Source organism: Oncorhynchus clarkii, chromosome 32, assembly GCF_045791955.1.
Source record: "Oncorhynchus clarkii lewisi isolate Uvic-CL-2024 chromosome 32, UVic_Ocla_1.0, whole genome shotgun sequence".
NCBI lineage: Eukaryota > Metazoa > Chordata > Actinopteri > Salmoniformes > Salmonidae > Oncorhynchus > Oncorhynchus clarkii.
In genome coordinates this window covers 3,196,299-3,216,976 of record NC_092178.1, presented here as the reverse complement: position 1 = coordinate 3,216,976, position 20,678 = coordinate 3,196,299, and the positions used below count along the sequence as shown (strand labels likewise).

Below are 20,678 nucleotides of genomic sequence, written 5' to 3'. Positions count from 1 at the left end.
CTAGTGAGATATATATGGAGGAGGTTTATTAATATCCTGACCTAGTGAGATATATATGGAGGAGGTTTAATACCCTGACCTAGTGAGATATATATGGAGGAGGTTTAACATCCTGACCTAGTGAGATATACATGGAGGAGGTTTAATACCCTGACCTAGTGAGATATACATGGAGGAGGTTTAATATCCTGACCTAGTGAGTTATATACATGGGGGTTTAATATCCTGTCCTAGTGAGATATACATGGAGGAGGTTTAATATCCTGACCTAGTGAGATATACATGGAGGAGGTTTAATATCCTGACCTAGTGAGATATACATGGAGGAGGTTTAATATCCTGACCTAGTGAGATATACATGGAGGAGGTTTAATATCCTGACCTAGTGAGATATACATGGAGGAGGTTAAATATCCTGACCTAGTGAGATATACATGGAGGAGGTTAAATATCCTGACCTAGTGAGATATACATGGAGGTTAAATATCCTGACCTAGTGAGATATATATGGAGGAGGTTTAATATCCTGACCTAGTGAGATATACATGGGGGAGGTTTAATATCCTGACCTAGTGAGATATACATGGGGGAGGTTTAACATCCTGACCTAGTGAGATATACATGGAGGAGGTTTATTAATATCCTGACCTAGTGAGATATACATGGAGGAGGTTTAAAATCCTGACCTAGTGAGATATACATGGAGGAGGTTTAATACCCTGACCTAGTGAGATATACATGGAGGAGGTTTAATATCCTGACCTAGTGAGATATATATGGAGGAGGAATTAATATCCTGACCTAGTGAGATATACATGGAGGAGGTTTAATATCCTGACCTAGTGAGATATACATGGAGGAGGTTTAATATCCTGACCTAGTGAGAGATACATGGAGGTTTAATATCCTGACCTAGTGAGATATACATGGAGGAGGTTTAATATCCTGACCTAGTGAGATATACATGGAGGAGGTTTAATATCCTGACCTAGTGAGATATACATGGAGGAGGTTTAATACCCTGACCTAGTGAGATATACATGGAGGAGGTTTAATATCCTGACCTAGTGAGATATACATGGAGGAGGTTTAATATCCTGACCTAGTGAGATATACATGGAGGAGGTTTAATACCCTGACCTAGTGAGATATATATGGAGGAGGTTTAACATCCTGACCTAGTGAGCTATACATGGAGGAGGTTTAATATCCTGACCTAGTGAGATATACATGGAGGTTAAATATCCTGACCTAGTGAGATATATATGGAGGAGGTTTAATATCCTGACCTAGTGAGATATACATGGGGGAGGTTTAATATCCTGACCTAGTGAGATATACATGGGGGAGGTTTAACATCCTGACCTAGTGAGATATACATGGAGGAGGTTTATTAATATCCTGACCTAGTGAGATATACATGGAGGAGGTTTAAAATCCTGACCTAGTGAGATATACATGGAGGAGGTTTAATACCCTGACCTAGTGAGATATACATGGAGGAGGTTTAATATCCTGACCTAGTGAGATATATATGGAGGAGGAATTAATATCCTGACCTAGTGAGATATACATGGAGGAGGTTTAATATCCTGACCTAGTGAGATATACATGGAGGAGGTTTAATATCCTGACCTAGTGAGAGATACATGGAGGTTTAATATCCTGACCTAGTGAGATATACATGGAGGAGGTTTAATATCCTGACCTAGTGAGATATACATGGAGGAGGTTTAATACCCTGACCTAGTGAGATATACATGGAGGAGGTTTAATATCCTGACCTAGTGAGATATACATGGAGGAGGTTTAATATCCTGACCTAGTGAGATATACATGGAGGAGGTTTAATACCCTGACCTAGTGAGATATATATGGAGGAGGTTTAACATCCTGACCTAGTGAGCTATACATGGAGGAGGTTTAATATCCTGACCTAGTGAGATATACATGGAGGAGGTTTAATATCCTGACCTAGTGAGATATACATGGAGGAGGTTTAATATCCTGACCTAGTGAGATATACATGGAGGAGGCTTAATACCCTGACCTAGTGAGATATACATGGAGGAGGTTTAATATCCTGACCTAGTGAGATATACATGGAGGAGGTTTAATATCCTGACCTAGTGAGTTATATACATGGGGGTTTAATATCCTGTCCTAGTGAGATATACATGGAGGAGGTTTAATATCTTGACCTAGTGAGATATACATGGAGGAGGTTTAATATCCTGACCTAGTGAGATATACATGGAGGAGGTTTAATATCCTGACCTAGTGAGATATACATGGAGGAGGTTTAATATCCTGACCTAGTGAGATATACATGGAGGAGGTTTAATACCCTGACCTAGTGAGATATACATGGAGGAGGTTTAATATCCTGACCTAGTGAGATATACATGGAGGAGGTTTAATACCCTGACCTAGTGAGATATACATGGAGGAGGTTTAATACCCTGACCTAGTGAGATATACATGGAGGAGGTTTAATATCCTGACCTAGTGAGATATACATGGAGGAGGTTTAATATCCTGACCTAGTGAGATATACATGGAGGTTAAATATCCTGACCTAGTGAGATATACATGGAGGAGGTTTAATATCCTGACCTAGTGAGATATACATGGAGGAGGTTTAATATCCTGACCTAGTGAGATATACATGGAGGTTAAATTTCCTGACCTAGTGAGATATACATGGAGGAGGTTTAATATCTTGACCTAGTGAGATATACATGGAGGAGTTTTAATATCCTGACCTAGTGAGATATATATGGAGGAGGTTTAATATCCTGACCTAGTGAGATATACATGGAGGAGGTTTAATATCCTGACCTAGTGAGATATACATGGAGGAGGTTTAATACCCTGACCTAGTGAGATATACATGGAGGAGGTTTAATACCCTGACCTAGTGAGATATACATGGAGGAGGTTTAATATCCTGACCTAGTGAGATATACATGGAGGAGGTTTAATTCCCTGACCTAGTGAGATATACATGGAGGAGGTTTAATATCCTGACCTAGTGAGGTATACATGGAGGAGGTTTAATATCCTGACCTAGTGAGATATACATGGAGGTTAAATACCCTGACCTAGTGAGATATACATGGAGGAGGTTTAATATCCTGACCTAGTGAGATATACATGGAGGAGGTTTAATATCCTGACCTAGTGAGATATACATGGAGGAGGTTTAATATCCTGACCTAGTGAGATATACATGGAGGAGGTTTAATACCCTGAGCTAGTGAGATATACATGGAGGAGGTTTAATATCCTGACCTAGTGAGATATACATGGAGGTTTAATATCCTGACCTAGTGAGATATACATGGAGGTTTAATATCCTGTCCTAGTGAGATATACATGGAGGAGGTTTAATATCCTGACCTAGTGAGATATACATGGAGGAGGTTTAATATCCTGACCTAGTGAGATATACATGGAGGAGGTTTAATATCCTGACCTAGTGAGATATACATGGAGGAGGTTTAATATCCTGACCTAGTGAGATATACATGGAGGTTTAATATCCTGACCTAGTGAGATATACATGGACTCTCTTGCTGAATGGGGAAACAGTGTCTTTATGCCACAGCTGAGCTGTCACAGTTGTGCCCCATCGGCACTGACGACCCTCCCAGCTCGCCCACCTCTCCTACTCCGCCCACCAATCTCCTGCAGGAAGTAAGCACATCAAAACCCAGTAAACAGAGCAGGAAGGGGCCGTCACAGATGACAACTTGTTTTTCACAAAGACAGAAGAATTTATAACAAACTTTTTCCCTGCAATTCAATTCTCATCTTTAAAACAAAAAGCAATTTAGGTCAGAAGAGTCTATGTTAACAAAGGAAATGGAAGGACTAACAGTACAAATAGACAGCAATAAAAACTGTACCATAGAGGCACAGAATAAGTTAGAAGAAAAACAAAAATAAATGGAGGAACTTATTCAAGAAAGATCCAGTGTAATATATTATAAAAAATAAAGAAAACTGGATGGAATATTTGGAAAAATACACAAAATAATTTTTTGATCTTCAGAAGGGAAATTTACAGAAACTTGTTACAAATGACTCGTCGGTGATTCCCCAAACTATATTTTCAAAGAGGAAGCAAAGTATTTTAACTATATATATATATATATATATTTTTTTCAGTCTCTTCCATCTCCTCTAACTGAAGTTAATTGTAAAGGATTCATTTTTCTATTAATAACGTCAAATTAATAGTCGTACAGAAAGATTAATGTGAAGGTTAAATTACAGAGGAGGAACTTCTTGATGCAGGTAAGGGAAACGTCCAGGGCTGGATGGCAGACCAGTTGAGGTATAACCTACGTCCCTGTCCTCAGAGGTCCGTTATTAGCACGTTTTAACCACTCCTGTATAAATGGTAGATTATATCAGACACTCAACAAGAAGGTCTGATGTCATTATTACTGAAACAGTACCCAAAGTGGTCAATATAAAGACCCAGTCCATTAAAACATTAGAGTCACCTTACAGTTAGTTCAGTGTTTGGATGTGAAACATAGGAGTCACCTTACAGTTAGTTCAGTGTTGGGATGTAACACATAGGAGTCGCCTTACAGTTAGTTCAGTGTTGGGATGTAACACATAGGAGTCACCTTACAGTTAGTTCAGTGTTGGGATGTAACACATAGGAGTCGCCTTACAGTTAGTTCAGTGTTGGGATGTAACACATAGGAGTCACCTTACAGTTAGTTCAGTGTTGGGATGTAACACATAGGAGTCACCTTACAGTTAGTTCAGTGTTGGGATGTAACACATTTCTAGCTTGTCGCATAGAATTAAAAAGGTTTTGTCGGATATTATTCATCCTAATCAGACAGGTTTTTTACATGGACGATACATTGGAGATAATATAAGACAAGTACTACACCAGGCCTGGTGTTCATAGCTGACTTTGAAAAGACTTTTGAGAAAGTCTGACTAAAATTTATACATAAATACCTGGACTGCTTGGACTCTAATACAATAGATTACAGTCATGTATAGTAACCAGCAGGTGTAAAATAGTAAATAATGTCTACTTCTCAGAAAGAACTAAACTATCTAGAGGAGTAAAAACAAGGCTGTCCACTATCGGCATCACTACAGACCTTGGTTGAAATTCAGGATGTATCACTTCCGGCTGTGATTGGGAGTCCCGTAGGGCGGTGCCCAGCGTTATTCAGGTTTGGCCGGGGTCGGCCGGGGTCGGCCGGGGTCGGCCGCCATTGTAAAGAAGAAGTTGTTCTTAACTGCCACTTTAAACAAAGGTTACATACAGGGGGAAATTATTCAGACAATTACGTTGATAGAAGCCACAATCTACAGTATCTGCAATATTAAAGCTGATCTACTATAAAATAACATTTAATACAGTATTTTTTTTTTTTTATTACAGTATTTTTCCTCTGAACAGGAGGTTTAATTAGGGGCCGGAGTTTCCCTTGTCAGGAGAAACTCAGGGTTCTAGATAATCACTACTAATCACTACTGTAAAGCTACAGTGACCAGACGAACACTCTTCTTCTCTTCCTCTACAGCGGTGCCAAGGACCAGCGCCACCCAGTGCACTTCAGTCCCAGAGCCCAGGAACGGGAGGAGGACGGGGAATAACTTTGCCGTGGGAGCCGTGATCCGCTTTGAATGTTCCCCCGGATACGTATTGGAGGGATCCACCGCCATAGAGTGTCTGACTGTCCCCAACGCCCTGGCTAACTGGAACTCATCTATACCCAGCTGTATAGGTAGGACACACAGACATACCTGTATAGGTAGGACACAGAGACACACCTGTATAGGTAGGACACAGAGACACACCTGTATAGGTAGGACACAGAGACACACCTGTATAGATAGGACACAGAGACACACTTGTATAGGTAGGACACAGAGACACACCTGTATAGGTAGGACACAGAGACACACCTGTATAGGTAGGACACAGAGACACACCTGTTTAGGTAGGACACAGAGACACATCTGTATAGGTAGGACACAGAGATACACCTGTATAGGTAGGACACAGAGACACACCTGTATAGGTAGGACACAGAGACACACCTGTATAGGTAGGACACAGAGACACACCTGTATAGGTAGGACACAGAGATACACCTGTATAGGTAGGACACAGAGACACACCTGTATAGGTAGGACACAGAGACACACCTGTATAGGTAGGACACAGAGACACACCTGTCTCCTCTGATAAGGGGGGACTCTAACTAACTAACCCCTCCCAGATTGATGTAGGCTGCCAGCCATCCCATCGCCCCTAGCAAACAGTCCAAACGCAGCCATGCGATCACACAGGTGACAGTACTGCTGTGGGTCAAACACACACACACACACACACACACACACACACACACACACACACACACTCCTTGAAACCCGCTGATGAGGCAGATGTTCACCTGTGCGCTCCAGTGCAGCCTCCAGATGTGGCAGCAAGCAGGGAACACTGTGTTAACACATAGGAAACAGATGTAGAATGTCTTCCCCTGTGTTAACACATAGGAAACAGATGTAGAATGTCTTCCCCTGTATTAACACATAGGAAACAGAGATGCAGAATGTCTTCCCCTGTGTTAACACATTGGAAACAGAGATGCAGAATGTCTTCCCCTGTGGTAACATATTGGAAACAGGGATGCAGAATGTCTTCCACTGCGTTAACACATTGGAAACAGGGATGCAGAATGTCTTCCACTGCATTAACACATTGGAAACAGGGATGTCTTCCACTGCGATACGATAATTTCCCTGTTTGGTTCATGTTGTTCTCTCTCTTTACTTGTTTTTACTTGTCTTGTACTTTTCTTTCTCTCTATTTCATTTCCCTCCCTCCCTCCCTCCCTCCCTCCCTCCCTCCCTCCCTCCCTCCCTCCCTCCCTCCTCCCTCCCTCCCTCCCTCCCTCCCTTCCACTGCGATACGATAATTTCCCTGTTTGGTTCATGTTGTTCTCTCTCTTTACTTGTTTTTACTTGTCTTGTACTTTTCTTTCTCTCTATTTCATTTCCCTCCCTCCCTCCCTCCCTCCCTCCCTCCCTCCCTCCCTCCCTCCCTCCCTCCCTCCCTCCCTCCCTCCCTCCCTCACTCCCTCCCTCCCCTCCCTCCTCCCTCTCCCCTCCCTCACTCCCTCCAGTACCATGTGGTGGTAATCTGACCCAGAGGACCGGTACCATCCTGTCTCCTGGTTTTCCTGAGCCCTATCTCAACAGCCTCAACTGTGTCTGGAAGATCACGGTCCCGGAAGGATCAGGAATACAGGTATGAACCTCTGAGTATCTTACCGCTATATTTTTTCACGCACCTTTCAGAAGCTTTTCATTGAGTCTGTCTTGAACAGCCTTTAAACATTTCCTGAACAGCTTCTACCCACAAGCTTCTATCCTGTTGTCTAGTCACTTTACCCCTACCTACAGTATACTCTCCTCTCCTCTCCTCTCCTCTCCTCTCCTCTCCTCTCTGCTTCCCTCTCCTCTCCCCTGCTCTCTTCTATCCCCTCCCTCCCTCCCTCCCTCCTCTCATCTCCTCTCTTCTCCTCTCATTCCCTCTTTTTCCCTCTCCTGTCCTGTCCTCTCCTCTCTTGTCCTCTCCTCTCCTCAAATCCTCTCTTCACCTCTCCTCTCCTCAAATCCTTCTCTCTCCTCCTCAGATCCAGGTGATCAGTTTTGTGACTGAACAGAACTGGGATTCTCTAGAGGTGTTTGATGGAGGAGACAACAGTGACACCATGCTGGGGAGCTTCTCAGGTGATTCTCTCTCTCCTCTCTCTCTATCTCCTTGTTTCTCTCTCTCCTCTCTCTCTATCTCCTTGTTTCTCTCTCCTCTCTCTCTCCTATCTCTCAATCTCCTTGTTTCTCTCTCCTCTCTCTCTCCTATCTCTCTATCTCCTTGTTTCTCTCTCTCCTCTCTCTCTATCTCCTTGTTTCTCTCTCCTCTCTCTCTCCTATCTCTCTATCTCCTTGTTTCTCTCTCTCCTCTCTCTCTATCTCCTTGTTTCTCTCTCTCCTCTCTCTCTATCTCTTTGTTTCTCTCTCTCCTCTCTCTCTCCTATCTCTCTATCTCCTTGTTTCTCTCTCCTCTCTCTCTCCTATCTCTCTATCTCCTTGTTTCTCTCTCCTCTCTCTCTCCTATCTCTCTATCTCCTTGTTTCTCTCTCTCCTCTCTCTCTATCTCCTTGTTTCTCTCTCCTCTCTCTCTCCTATCTCTCTATCTCCTTGTTTCTCTCTCTCCTCTCTCTCTATCTCCTTGTTTCTCTCTCTCCTCTCTCTCTATCTCCATGTTTCTCTCTCTCCTCTCTCTCTATCTCCATGTTTCTCTCTCTCCTCTCTCTCTCCTATCTCTCTATCTCCTTGTTTCTCTCTCTCCTCTCTCTCTCCTATCTCTCTATCTCCATGTTTCTCTCTCTCCTCTCTCTCCATCTCCTTGTTTCTCTCTATCTCCTTGTTTCTCTCTCTCCTCTCTCTATATATCCTTGTTTCTCTATCTCCTCTCTCTCTCTATCTCCTTGTTTCTCTCTCTCCTCTCTCTCTATCTCTTTGTTTTTTTCTCTTCTCTCTCTCTATCTCCTTGTTTCTCTCTCTCCCCTCTCTCTATCTCCATGTTTCTCTCTCTCCTCTCTCTCCTCTCTCTCTATTTCCTTGTTTCTCTCTCTCCTCTCTCTTTATCTCCTTGTTTCTCTCTCTCCTCTCTCTCTCCTATCTCTCTATCTCCATGTTTCTCTCTCTCCTATCTCTATATCTCCTTGTTTCTCTCTCTCCTCTCTCTCTATATCCTTGTTTCTCTCTCTCCTTCTCTCTATCTCCTTGTTTCTCTCTCTCCTCTCTCTATATATCCTTGTATTTCTCTCTCCTCTCTCTCTATTTCATTGTTTCTCTCTCTCCTCTCTCTCTATCTCCTTGTTTCTCTCTCTCCTCTCTCTCTATCTCCTTGTTTCAATTCAATTCAATTCAATTCAAGGGCTTTATTGGCATGGGAAACATGTGTTAACATTGCCAAAGCAAGTGAGGTAGACAACATACAAAGTGAATATATAAAGTGAAAAACAACAAAAATTAACAGTAAACATTACACATACAGAGGTTTCAAAACAGTAAAGACATTACAAATGTCATATTATATATATATATATACAGTGTTTTAACAATGTACAAATGGTTAAAGGACACAAGATAAAATAAATAAGCATAAATATGGGTTGTATTTACAATGGTGTGTGTTCTTCACTGGTTGCCCTTTTCTCGTGGCAACAGGTCACAAATCTTGCTGCTGTGATGGCACACTGTGGAATTTCACCCAGTAGATATGGGAGTTTTTCAAATTTGGATTTGTTTTCGAATTCTTTGTGGATCTGTGTAATCTGAGGGAAATATGTCTCTCTAATATGGTCATACATTGGGCAGGAGGTTAGGAAGTGCAGCTCAGTTTCCACCTCATTTTGTGGGCAGTGAGCACATAGCCTGTCTTCTCTTGAGAGCCATGTCTGCCTACGGCGGCCTTTCTCAATAGCAAGGCTATGCTCACTGAGTCTGTAAATAGTCAAAGCTTTCCTTAATTTTGGGTCAGTCACAGTGGTCAGGTATTCTGCCGCTGTGTACTCTCTGTTTAGGGCCAAATAGCATTCTAGTTTGCTCTGTTTTTTTGTTAATTCTTTCCAATGTGTCAAGTAATTATCTTTTTGTTTTCTCATGATTTGGTTTGGTCTAATTGTGCTGTTGTCCTGGGGCTCTGTAGGGTGTGTTTGTGTTTGTGAACAGAGCCCCAGGACCAGCTTGCTTAGGGGACTCTTCTCCAGGTTCATCTCTCTGTAGGTGATGGCTTTGTTATGGAAGGTTTGTGAATCACTTCCTTTTAGGTGGTTGTAGAATTTTACGGCTCTTTTCTGGATTTTGATAATTAGTGGGTATCGGCCTAATTCTGCTCTGCATGCATTATTTGGTGTTCTACGTTGTACACGGAGGATATTTTTGCAGAATTCTGCGTGCAGAGTCTCAATTTGGTGTTTGTCCCATTTTGTGAAGTCTTGGTTGGTGAGCGGACCCCAGACCTCACAACCATAAAGGGCAATGGGCTCTATGACTGATTCAAGTATTTTTAGCCAAATCCTAATTGGTATGTTGAAATTTATGTTTCTTTTGATGGCATAGAATGCCCTTCTTGCCTTGTCTCTCAGATCGTTCACAGCTTTGTGGAAGTTACCTGTGGCGCTGATGTTTAGGCCAAGGTATGTATAGTTTTTTGTGTGCTCTAGGGCAACAGTGTCTAGATGGAATTTGTATTTGTGGTCCTGGTGACTGGACCTTTTTTGGAACACCATTATTTTGGTCTTACTGAGATTTACTGTCAGGGCCCAGGTCTGACAGAATCTGTGCATAAGATCTAGGTGCTGCTGTAGGCCCTCCTTGGTTGGTGACAGAAGCACCAGATCATCGGCAAACAGCAGACATTTGACTTCGGATTCTAGCAGGGGGAGGCCGGGTGCTGCCGACTTTTCTAGTGCCCGCGCCTATTCGTTGATATATATGTTGAAGAGGGTGGGGCTTAAGCTGCATCCCTGTCTAACCCCACGACCCTGTGTGAAGAAATGTGTGTGTTTTTTGCCAATTTTAACCGCACACTTGTTGTTTGTGTACATGGATTTTATAATGTCGTATGTTTTACCCCCAACACCACTTTCCATCAGTTTGTATAGCAGACCCTCATGCCAGATTGAGTCGAAGGCTTTTTTGAAATCAACAAAGCATGAGAAGACTTTGCCTTTGTTTTGGTTTGTTTGGTTGTCAATTAGGGTGTGCAGGGTGAATACATGGTCTGTTGTACGGTAATTTGGTAAAAAGCCAATTTGACATTTGCTCAGTACATTGTTTTCATTGAGGAAATGTACGAGTCTGCTGTTAATAATAATGCAGAGGATTTTCCCAAGGTTACTGTTGACACATATTCCACGGTAGTTATTGGGGTCAAATTTGTCTCCACTTTTGTGGATTGGGGTGATCAGTCCTTGGTTCCAAATATTGGGGAAGATGCCAGAGCTAAGTATGATGTTAAAGAGTTTTAGTATAGCCAATTGGAATTTGTTGTCTGTATATTTGATCTTTTCATTGAGGATACCATCAACACCACAGGCCTTTTTGGGTTGGAGGGTTTTTATTTTGTCCTGTAACTCATTCAATGTAATTGGAGAATCCAGTGGGTTCTGGTCGTCTTTAATAGTTGATTCTAAGATCTGTATTTGATCATGTATATGTTTTTGCTCTTTATTCTTTGTTATAGAGCCAAAAAGATTGGAGAAGTGGTTTACCCATACATCTCCATTTTGGATAGATAATTCTTCGTGTTGTTGTTTGTTTAGTGTTTTCCAATTTTCCCAGAAGTGGTTAGAGTCTATGGATTCTTCAATTGCATTGAGCTGATTTCTGACATGCTGTTCCTTCTTTTTCCGTAGTGTATTTCTGTATTGTTTTAGTGATTCACCATAGTGAAGGCGTAGACTCAGGTTTTCCGGGTCTCTATGTTTTTGGTTGGACAGGTTTCTCAATTTCTTTCTTAGATTTTTGCATTCTTCATCAAACCATTTGTCATTATTGTTAATTTTCTTCGGTTTTCTATTTGAGATTTTTAGATTTGATAGGGAAGCTGAGAGGTCAAATATACTGTTAAGATTTTCTACTGCCAAGTTTACACCTTCACTATTACAGCGGAACGTTTTACCCAGGAAATTGTCTAAAAGGGTCCAACGCTCTATCTCCTTGTTTCTCTCTCTCCTCTCTCTCTATCTCCTTGTTTCTCTCTCCTCTCTCTCTATCTCCTTGTTTCTCTCTCTCCTCTCTCTCCTCTCTCTCTATCGCCTTGTTTCTCTCTCTCCTCTCTCTATATCTCCTTGTTTCTCTCTCTCCTCTCTCTCTCCTCTCTCTATATCTCCTTGTTTCTCTCTTCTCTCTCTCCTCTCTCTCTATCTCCTTGTTTATCTCTCTCCTCTCTCTCTCCTCTCTCTATATCTCCTTGTTTCTCTCTCTCCTCTCTCTCTCCTCTCTCTTGATCTCCTTGTTTCTCTCTCTCCTCTCTCTCCTCTCTCTCTATCTCCTTGTTTCTCTCTCTCCTCTCTCTCTCCTCTCTCTTTATCTCCTTGTTTATCTCTCCTCTCTCTCTCCTCTCTCTATATCTCCTTGTTTCTCTCTCTCCTCTCTCTCTATCTCCTTGTTTCTCTCTCTTCTCTCTCTCCTCTCTCTCTATCTCCTTGTTTCTCTCTCTCCTCTCTCTCTATCTCCTTGTTTCTCTCTCTCCTCTCTCTCCTCTCTCTCTATCTCCTTGTTTCTCTCTCTCCTCTCTCTCTCCTCTCTCTATATCTCCTTGTTTCTCTCTCAATCTCTCTCTCCTCTCTCTATATCTGCTTGTTTCTCTCTCTCCTCTCTCTCTATCTCCTTGTTTCTCTCTCACCTCTCTCTCCTCTCTCTCTATCTCCTTGTTTCTCTCTCTCCTCTCTCTCTCCTCTCTCTATATCTCCTTGTTTTTCTCTCCTAACTCTCTCCTCTCTCTCGATCTCCTTGTTTCTCTCTCTCCTCTCTCTCTCTCTCTCCATGTTTCTCTCTCTCCTTCTCTCTCTTTCTAATTTTGTCTGTGTGTTTGTGCGTGCATGGTGAAGGGTTGCACCTTGTTATTATAGGTGAGATGGGGAAATCAAAGGATCTATTCTCCTCAAACGCTACCACCACAGGCTGTCGTTTACCAGTGACTAACCCACTGTGACCTGTCACTATGGAGAGCAAAGGGAAGCAGTCAGTCAGCAAGTCAGTGTGACATTACTGTGCTCACTGAAGCTCAAAGAGAGGAGAGGCAGGTGTATTCGAATAATGTATTTGTTGAAAAGGTTTCTTTATTTTAGAGATCAAGTGAAGCATTAGTTTATCCTCTTCATATTTTTTATTTTTCTAATTTTTATTTTACCTTTTATTTGACTAGGCAAGTCAGTTAAGAACAAATTCTTATTTTCAATGATGGCCTAGGAACAGTGGGTTAATTGCCTTGTTCAGGGGCAGAACGACAGATTTTTACCTTGTCAGCTCGGGGATTCGATCTTGCAACTTTTCAGTTGCTAGTCCAACGCTCTAATCACTAGGCTACCTGCCTCCCCCCTCTAACCACTAGTCTATCTGCCGCTCCCCCCTCTAACCACTAGGCTACCTGCCCCTTTCCCCCTCTATCCACTAGGCTACCTGCCGCCCCCCCTCTAACCACTAGGCTACCTGCCCCTCTCCCTCCTCTAACCACTAGGCTACCTGCCCCTCTCCCTCCTCTAACCACTAGGCTACCTGCCCCTCTCCCTCGTCTAACCACTAGGCTACCTGCCCCTCTCCCTCCTCTAACCACTAGGCTACCTGCCCCTCTCCCTCCTCTAACCACTAGGCTACCTGCCCCTCTCCCTCCTCTAACCACTAGGCTACCTGCCCCTCTCCCTCCTCTAACCACTAGGCTACCTGCCCCTCTCCCTCCTCTAACCACTAGGCTACCTGCCCCTCTCCCTCCTCTATTCACTAGGCTACCTGCCCCTCTCCCTCCTCTATCCACTAGGCTACCTGCCCCTCTCCCTCCTCTAACCACTAGGCTACCTGCCCCTCTCCCTCCTCTATCCACTAGGCTACCTGCCCCTCTCCCTCCTCTAACCACTAGGCTACCTGCCTCCCTCCTCTAACCACTAGCCACACAGAGCAAAAACAAATGAATACTTCACTATGATATTTGTGTTTTGTATTTGTATTTATTATGGATCCCGTTAGTTCCTGTCAAGGCAGCAGTTACTCTTCCTGGGGTTTATTATGGATCCCCATTAGTTCCTGCCAAGGCAGCAGCTACTCTTCCTGGGGTTTATTATGGATCCCCATTAGTTCCTGCCAAGGCAGCAGCTACTCTTCCTGGGGTTTATTATGGATCCCCATTAGTTCCTGTCAAGGCAGCAGCTACTCTTCCTGGTGTTTATTATGGATGCCCATTAGTTCCTGCCAAGGCAGCAGCTACTCTTCCTGGTGTTTATTATGGATCCCCATTAGTTCCTGCCAAGGCAGCAGCTACTCTTCCTGGTGTTTATTATGGATCCCCATTAGTTCCTGCCAAGGCAGCAGCTACTCTTCCTGGGGTTTATTATGGATCCCCATTAGTTCCTGTCAAGGCAGCAGCTACTCTTCCTGGTGTTTATTATGGATGCCCATTAGTTCCTGCCAAGGCAGCAGCTACTCTTCCTGGTGTTTATTATGGATCCCCATTAGTTCCTGCCAAGGCAGCAGCTACTCTTCCTGGTGTTTATTATGGATCCCCATTAGTTCCTGCCAATGCAGCAGCTACTCTTCCTGGTGTTTATTATGGATCCCCATTAGTTCCTGTCAAGGCAGCAGCTACTCTTCCTGGGGTTTATAATGGATCCCCATTAGTTCCTGTCAAGGCAGCAGCTACTCTTCCTGGGGTTTATTATGGATCCCCATTAGTTCCTGCCAAGGCAGCAGCTACTCTTCCTGTGGTTTATTATGGATGCCCATTAGTTCCTGACAAAGCAGCAGCTACTCTTCCTGGGGTTTATTATGGATCCCCATTAGTTCCTGACAAAGCAGCAGCTACTCTTCCTGGGGTTTATAATGGATCCCCATTAGTTCCTGTCAAGGCAGCAGCTACTCTTCCTGGGGTTCATTATGGATCCCCATTAGTTCCTGCCAAGGCAGAAGCTACTCTTCCTGGGGTTCATTATGGATCCCCATTATTTCCTGCCAAGGCAGAAGCTACTCTTCCTGGGTTTCATTATGGATCCCCATTAGTTCCTGCCAAGGCAGCAGCAACTCTTCCTGGGGTTTATTATGGATCCCCATTAGTTCCTGCCAAGGCAGCAGCTACTCTTCCTGGGGTTTATTATGGATCCCCATTAGTTCCTGCCAAGGCAGCAGCTACTCTTCCTGGGGTTTATTATGGATTCCCGTTAGTTCCTGCCAAGGCAGCAGCTACTCTTCCTGGGGTTTATTATGGATCCCCATTAGTTCCTGCCAAGGCAGCAGCTACTCTTCCTGGGGTTTATTATGGATCCCCATTAGTTCATGCCAAGGCAGCAGCTACTCTTCCTGGGGACCAGCAAAAATTAAGGCAGTAATATACATTATAATAGAATGGTATTAAGAGGAATAAGCCAATCAGAGTGATTTAGAGCAGACCATGTGACCAGGGTATAGTAGAACCAGGAACTCTGAACCTGAAGCCAAGGATTCCATCAGTGCTGTACTCCTGCTTCAGTAATCGTTTCACTGTAAGCTAAAGTTAGCCGGCTGTCTTGCTAGCTAATTTGGTTGACTAGTTATAGCCTACTGTTAGCTAGCTAACATTGAACCTGGTTGTTTAGCTACCTGCAGATTCATGCAGGGTAGTAACATTATGGGTTGGGATTATGATTCGTTGTTTAGCTAGCTAGCTATCTAGCATATTCCACACGGAGAGTGTATACTTGCAAGGAAACATTTCAAAATAATAAAATCACTTAAGTTAGTCAGTGTGCAACAGATGAAGAAGACATTCATGGGTAACAAAACATTCCAGAATTCTCAGCAAGACAAGTAAACTGTATTTGTGTCCTACTTTCACGGAACCTGTTGTATTCGGCGCATGTGACAATTAACATTGGATCTGATCTGTTCTGTTATATATCTCTTACATGAAACAAGAGTCAAAGTTCTTACGACGCATAACAGTTCTTAAAAGCTATAACCTATCCTACTACAGCCGTCCTAGTACTAAAACCACTGTAAGATAAATCAGGCTCGATGAAGAGTTGAATGTGTCGATGAAGAGTACTATTGGTCTCCCCTGCAGGAACGACGGTCCCAGCTCTCCTGAACAGCACGTCCAACCAGCTCTACCTACACTTCTTCTCTGACATCAGCGTGTCTGCTGCCGGCTTCAGGCTGGAATACAAGAGTAAACATACACGTTGAACTATAATATCAATGGGATGCAATGGGATAAGACCCAACAATGTGTCGTGTCCTACTAGTGTAACCTAACTTTATAAATACTCAACAATGTCTTAAAATTTCCCTTGACACTCCCATCTCTCTCTCCATATCTCCCATTACTATCTCTCTCTCTCTCTCTCTCTCTCTCCCTCTCTCCCCCTCTCTCCCCCTCTCTCTCTCTCTCCCCCTCTCTCCCTCTCTCACCCCCTCTCTCTCTCTCTCTCTCTCCCCCTCTCTCCTACTCTCTCTCTCTCTCTCTCTCTCTCCCTATCTCTCTCTCTCTCTCTCTCTCTCTCTCCATATCTCCCATTACTCTTTCTCTCCCTCTCTCTCTCTCTCTGTCTCTCTCTCTCTCTCTCTCTCTCTCTCTCTCTCTCTCTCCCCCTCTCTCCCCCTCTCTCTCTCTCTCCCCCTCTCTCTCTCTCTCTCTCTCTCTCTCTCTCTCTCTCTCTCCCTCTCCCTCTCCCTCTCCCTCTCCCCCTCCCTCCCTCCCTCCCTCCCTCTCCCTATCTCTCTCTCAGCGGTCTCTCTGACCAGTTGTCCAGAGCCAGTGGTACCTATGAATGGTATCAAGGTGGGAGAGAGACTCCACATGAACAGCGTTGTCTCGTTCCAGTGTGAGCCAGGATACACATTACAGGTAACAGTAGTAGGATACACATTACAGGTAACAGTAGTAGGATACACATTACAGGTAACAGTAGTAGGATCAGTAGTAGGATACACATTACAGGTAACAGTTGTAGGATACACATTACAGGTAACAGTAGTAGTAGTTGTTGTTGTAGTAGTAGCAGTAGTAGAAGTTGTAGTAGTAGTAGCTCTAGTAGTATAAGTTGTAGTAGTTGTTGTAGTAGTAGTAGTAGTAGTTGTTGTTGTAGAAGTTGTAGTAGTAGTACTGTAGCAGTAGGATTAGTAGTAGTAGTAGCAGTAGTAATAGTAGCAGCAGCAGTAGTTGTAGCTGTAATAGCAGCTTTAGTAGTAGTAGTAGTAGTAACAGCAGTAGCAGCAGTATTAGTAGTAGTAGTAGTATTATTAGCAGTAGCAGTAGTAGTAGTAGTAGTAGTAGTAGTAGTATTAGTAGTAGTAGCAGTATTAGTAGTAGCAGTAGCAGTAGTTGTAGTAGCTGAAGCAGCAGTATTGGCAGTATTAGCAGCAGATGTAGTAGTAACATTAGTTGTAGTAGTAGTAGCAGTATTAGTAGTAGTAGCAGTATTAGTAGTAACAGTAGTTGTAGCAGTAGTAGTAGTAGTAGTAGCAGTAGTAGTAGTAGCAGTATTAGTAGTAGCAGTAGCAGCAGTAGTAGTAGCAATATTAGTAGGAGCAGTAGTAGTAGCAGTAGTAGCAGTATTAGTAGTAGTAGTGGCAGTATTAGTAGTAGTAGTAGTAGCAGTAGTAGCAGTAGTAGTAGTAGCAGTAGTAGTAGTAGCAGTAGTAGCAACCGTAGTAGTAGTAGTAGTAGTACTAGTAGTAGTATTAGTAGTAGTAGTAGTAGTAGTAGCAGTAGTAGTAGTATTAGTAGTAGTATCAGTAGTTGTAGTAGTAGTAGCAGTAGTAGTAGTAGTAGTATGACTAGTAGTAGCAGTAGTAGTAGTAGTAGTAGCATTAGAGGTAGTAGTAGCAGTATTAGTAGTAGTAGTAGTAGGAGCAGTAGCAGTAGTAGCAGCAGTAGTAGTAGCAGCAGTAGCAGTAGTATGCATCAGTAGCAGTAGTAGACAGCAGGGAGAGAAAAGAGGACAGTAGACTGTAGGGAGAGAAGAGAGGACAGTAGGCTGTGTAGGGAGAGAAGAGAGGACAGTCGACAGTGTAGGGAGAGAAGAGAGGACAGTCGACAGTGTAGGGAGAGAAGAGAGGACAGTAGACAGTGTTGGGAGAGAAGAGAGGACAGTAGACAGTGTAGGGAGAGAAGAGAGGACAGTAGACAGTGTTGGGAGATAAGAGAGGACAGTAGAGTGTGTAGGGAGAGAAGAGAGGACAGTAGACAGTGTTGGGAGAGAAGAGAGGACAGTAGAGTGCGTAGGAAGAGAAGAGAGGACAGTGGATAGTGTTGGGAGAGAAGAGATGTGGTTTAAAGCACCATGTGTCAGTGGAAAGAGGCTAATGAATTTCTGTTCTCATCTTTGTGCTTGTGTTTTTGTCTGTTGTGTGTTCTTTTGCGTGTTTGGGTTATTTTCCCAGGGAAACTCTCACATCTCCTGCATGCCAGGGACCGTCAGGCGATGGAACTACCCACCTCCACTCTGCATTGGTAAAAAAAGTATTTATTTCACGCTCTCTCTCTCTCTTTTTCTCTATCTTTCTCTCTCTCTGTCTCTCTCGATATCGCTGTCTTTCTCCTCCCTCTCCCTCTACGTCCTCCCTATCTCTGTATCTCCATCCCTCCCTCCTTCCTCCGTGATCTTCACTTTGTTTTGGACAAAATGTCTCTGCCATCGTTTCCTGTAACCATCAGAACAGTTGGCTCAATTTGGATAAAGATTTCTACTTCATCGAAGTGGAAGCGCAGGGCATACTGCTCAACCTCTGACCTGTGCCTAATCCCAGAGACTCAAAATTTAAAAAGGCTGTTTAAGAGAGGCCGCCGAAGTGCGGGCACCCTGACAAAACTACGTTGGCAAGTACATAGACTGCCTCTACCCTCCGTTCTATTGTACAATCACTGGAGAGTAAACTGGACGAGCTCCGTTCAAGACTATCCTATCAACGGGACCGTAAGATCTGTAATATACTATATTTCTCTGAGTTGTGGCTGAACAAAGACAATAAACAGTACAGAACGTCAGCGTCAGGTAAGCTCAGGTACGGCAATGGTCCGATGAAGAGGATACTCTACAGCACAGACCGGAATATGTTCTGGGATTCATCCGATTTCATTGAGGCAATCGATTGCAATCATTCATCGGCTTCATTAATTAATATGTGCATCCACAACGTCATCCCCTACAGTGACCGTGCGTACATATCCCAATCAGAAGCAATGGATTACAGGCTACATCCTCACTGAGCTGAAAGCAAGAGCTGCCACTTTCATGGAGAGGGACTCTAACCATGAAAGAGGCAAAGTGTCAATACAGGAATAACATCGGATCCTACTACACCCGCGCTGATGCTCGTCAGATGTGGCAAATTATCAGGCACTACAAAGGGAAACCCAGCCGCGAGGTGCCCAGTGACGCGAGCCTACCAGATGAGCTAAATACCTTCTTTGCTCACTTCGAGGCAAGCAGCACTGAACCGTGAATGAGAGCACCAGCTGTTGCGGACCACTGTGTGATCACGCTCTCCGTAGCTGAGTCTTTAAACATATTAACATTCACAAGGCCGCAGGGCAACCAGCACGTGTACTCAGAACAATTACATTTTCAACCTCTCCCTGATGCAGTCTGTAATACCTACATGTTTCACGCAGACCACCCATAGTCAATGTCCTCAAGAACGCCAAGGTAACCTCTCTTAATGACTATCGCCCCGTAGCATTCACATCTGTAGCCATGAAATGCTTGAAAGGCAGGTCATGGCTCACATCATCATTCCAGACACCTTGTATTCCATTATGCATTCCGCCCCAACAGATCCACAGATGACGTAATCTCTATTGCACTCCACACTGCCCTCTCCCACTATGTGAGAATGTTATTCATTGAATACAGCTCAAGTGTTCAACATCACAACACCATAGTGCCCTCAAAGCTCATCACTAAGCTAAGGACCCTGGGACTAAACACTTCCCTCTGCAACTGGATCCTGGATTTTCTGACGGGACGCCCCCAGATGGTGAGGGGGCCCGTCATGCTAACCCTTAACACAGAGGCCCCTCAGGGGTGCGTACTTAGTCCTTAGGGGTGGCCTGATTACCGACAACGATGAGACAGCCTATAGGGAGGTGGTCAGATACCTGACAATCTGGTGCCATGACAACAACCTCTCCCTCAACGTCAGCAAGACAAAGAAACTGATCATAGACTACAGGAAACGGAGAGTTGAACACACCCCCATTCACATCGACGGGACAGTAGTGGAGCATGCCCGAAGAGCTTCAAGTTCCTCTGTGTCCACATCACTAAGGATCCATCATGGTCCAAAACATGACTACAAAGTCGTAAAGAGGGAACAACAACGCATCTTCCCCTGCAGGAAGGAGGCTGAAAAGGTTGGTCACGGGCCCTCAGATCCTCAAAAGGATTATACAGCTGCACCATTGATTGACTGGTTGCATCACCATTTGGACAAATACAATTTGATTTGATCCCTCCTTCCCTGTCTTCTTTCTCTCTGGATGTGCATATCCAAGGTAACAGGGTTCTTACAGTGACAGCTGATTATTCCATACTGGCACACACACACACACACACACACACACACACACACACGCACACACACACACACACACACACACACTCACACACACACACACGCACACATGCACGCACACACGCACACACACACACACACACACACACACACACACACACACACACACGCACACACGCATGTGCACACACACACACACACACACGCACGCACACACACACACACACACACACACACACACACACACACACACACACGCACACACGCATGTGCACACACACACACACACACACGCACGCACACACGCACGCACGCACGCACGCACGCACGCACGCACGCACACACACACA

General features: G+C 43.9%; 1 protein-coding gene across 1 annotated transcript in view; it reads left to right on the top strand.

Annotated features, from left to right (window-relative positions):
- LOC139391626 (CUB and Sushi multiple domains 2) overlaps nt 1–20,678 on the top strand; it is a 772,990-nt gene that overhangs the window by 568,620 nt on the left and 183,692 nt on the right. The window contains exons 35-40 of the mRNA XM_071139005.1: nt 5,568–5,771; nt 7,176–7,300; nt 7,689–7,785; nt 15,875–15,979; nt 16,539–16,657; nt 18,196–18,265. Coding sequence (XP_070995106.1) covers nt 5,568–5,771; nt 7,176–7,300; nt 7,689–7,785; nt 15,875–15,979; nt 16,539–16,657; nt 18,196–18,265 — 720 coding nt within the window. The remainder of the gene's footprint in view (nt 1–5,567; nt 5,772–7,175; nt 7,301–7,688; nt 7,786–15,874; nt 15,980–16,538; nt 16,658–18,195; nt 18,266–20,678) is intronic.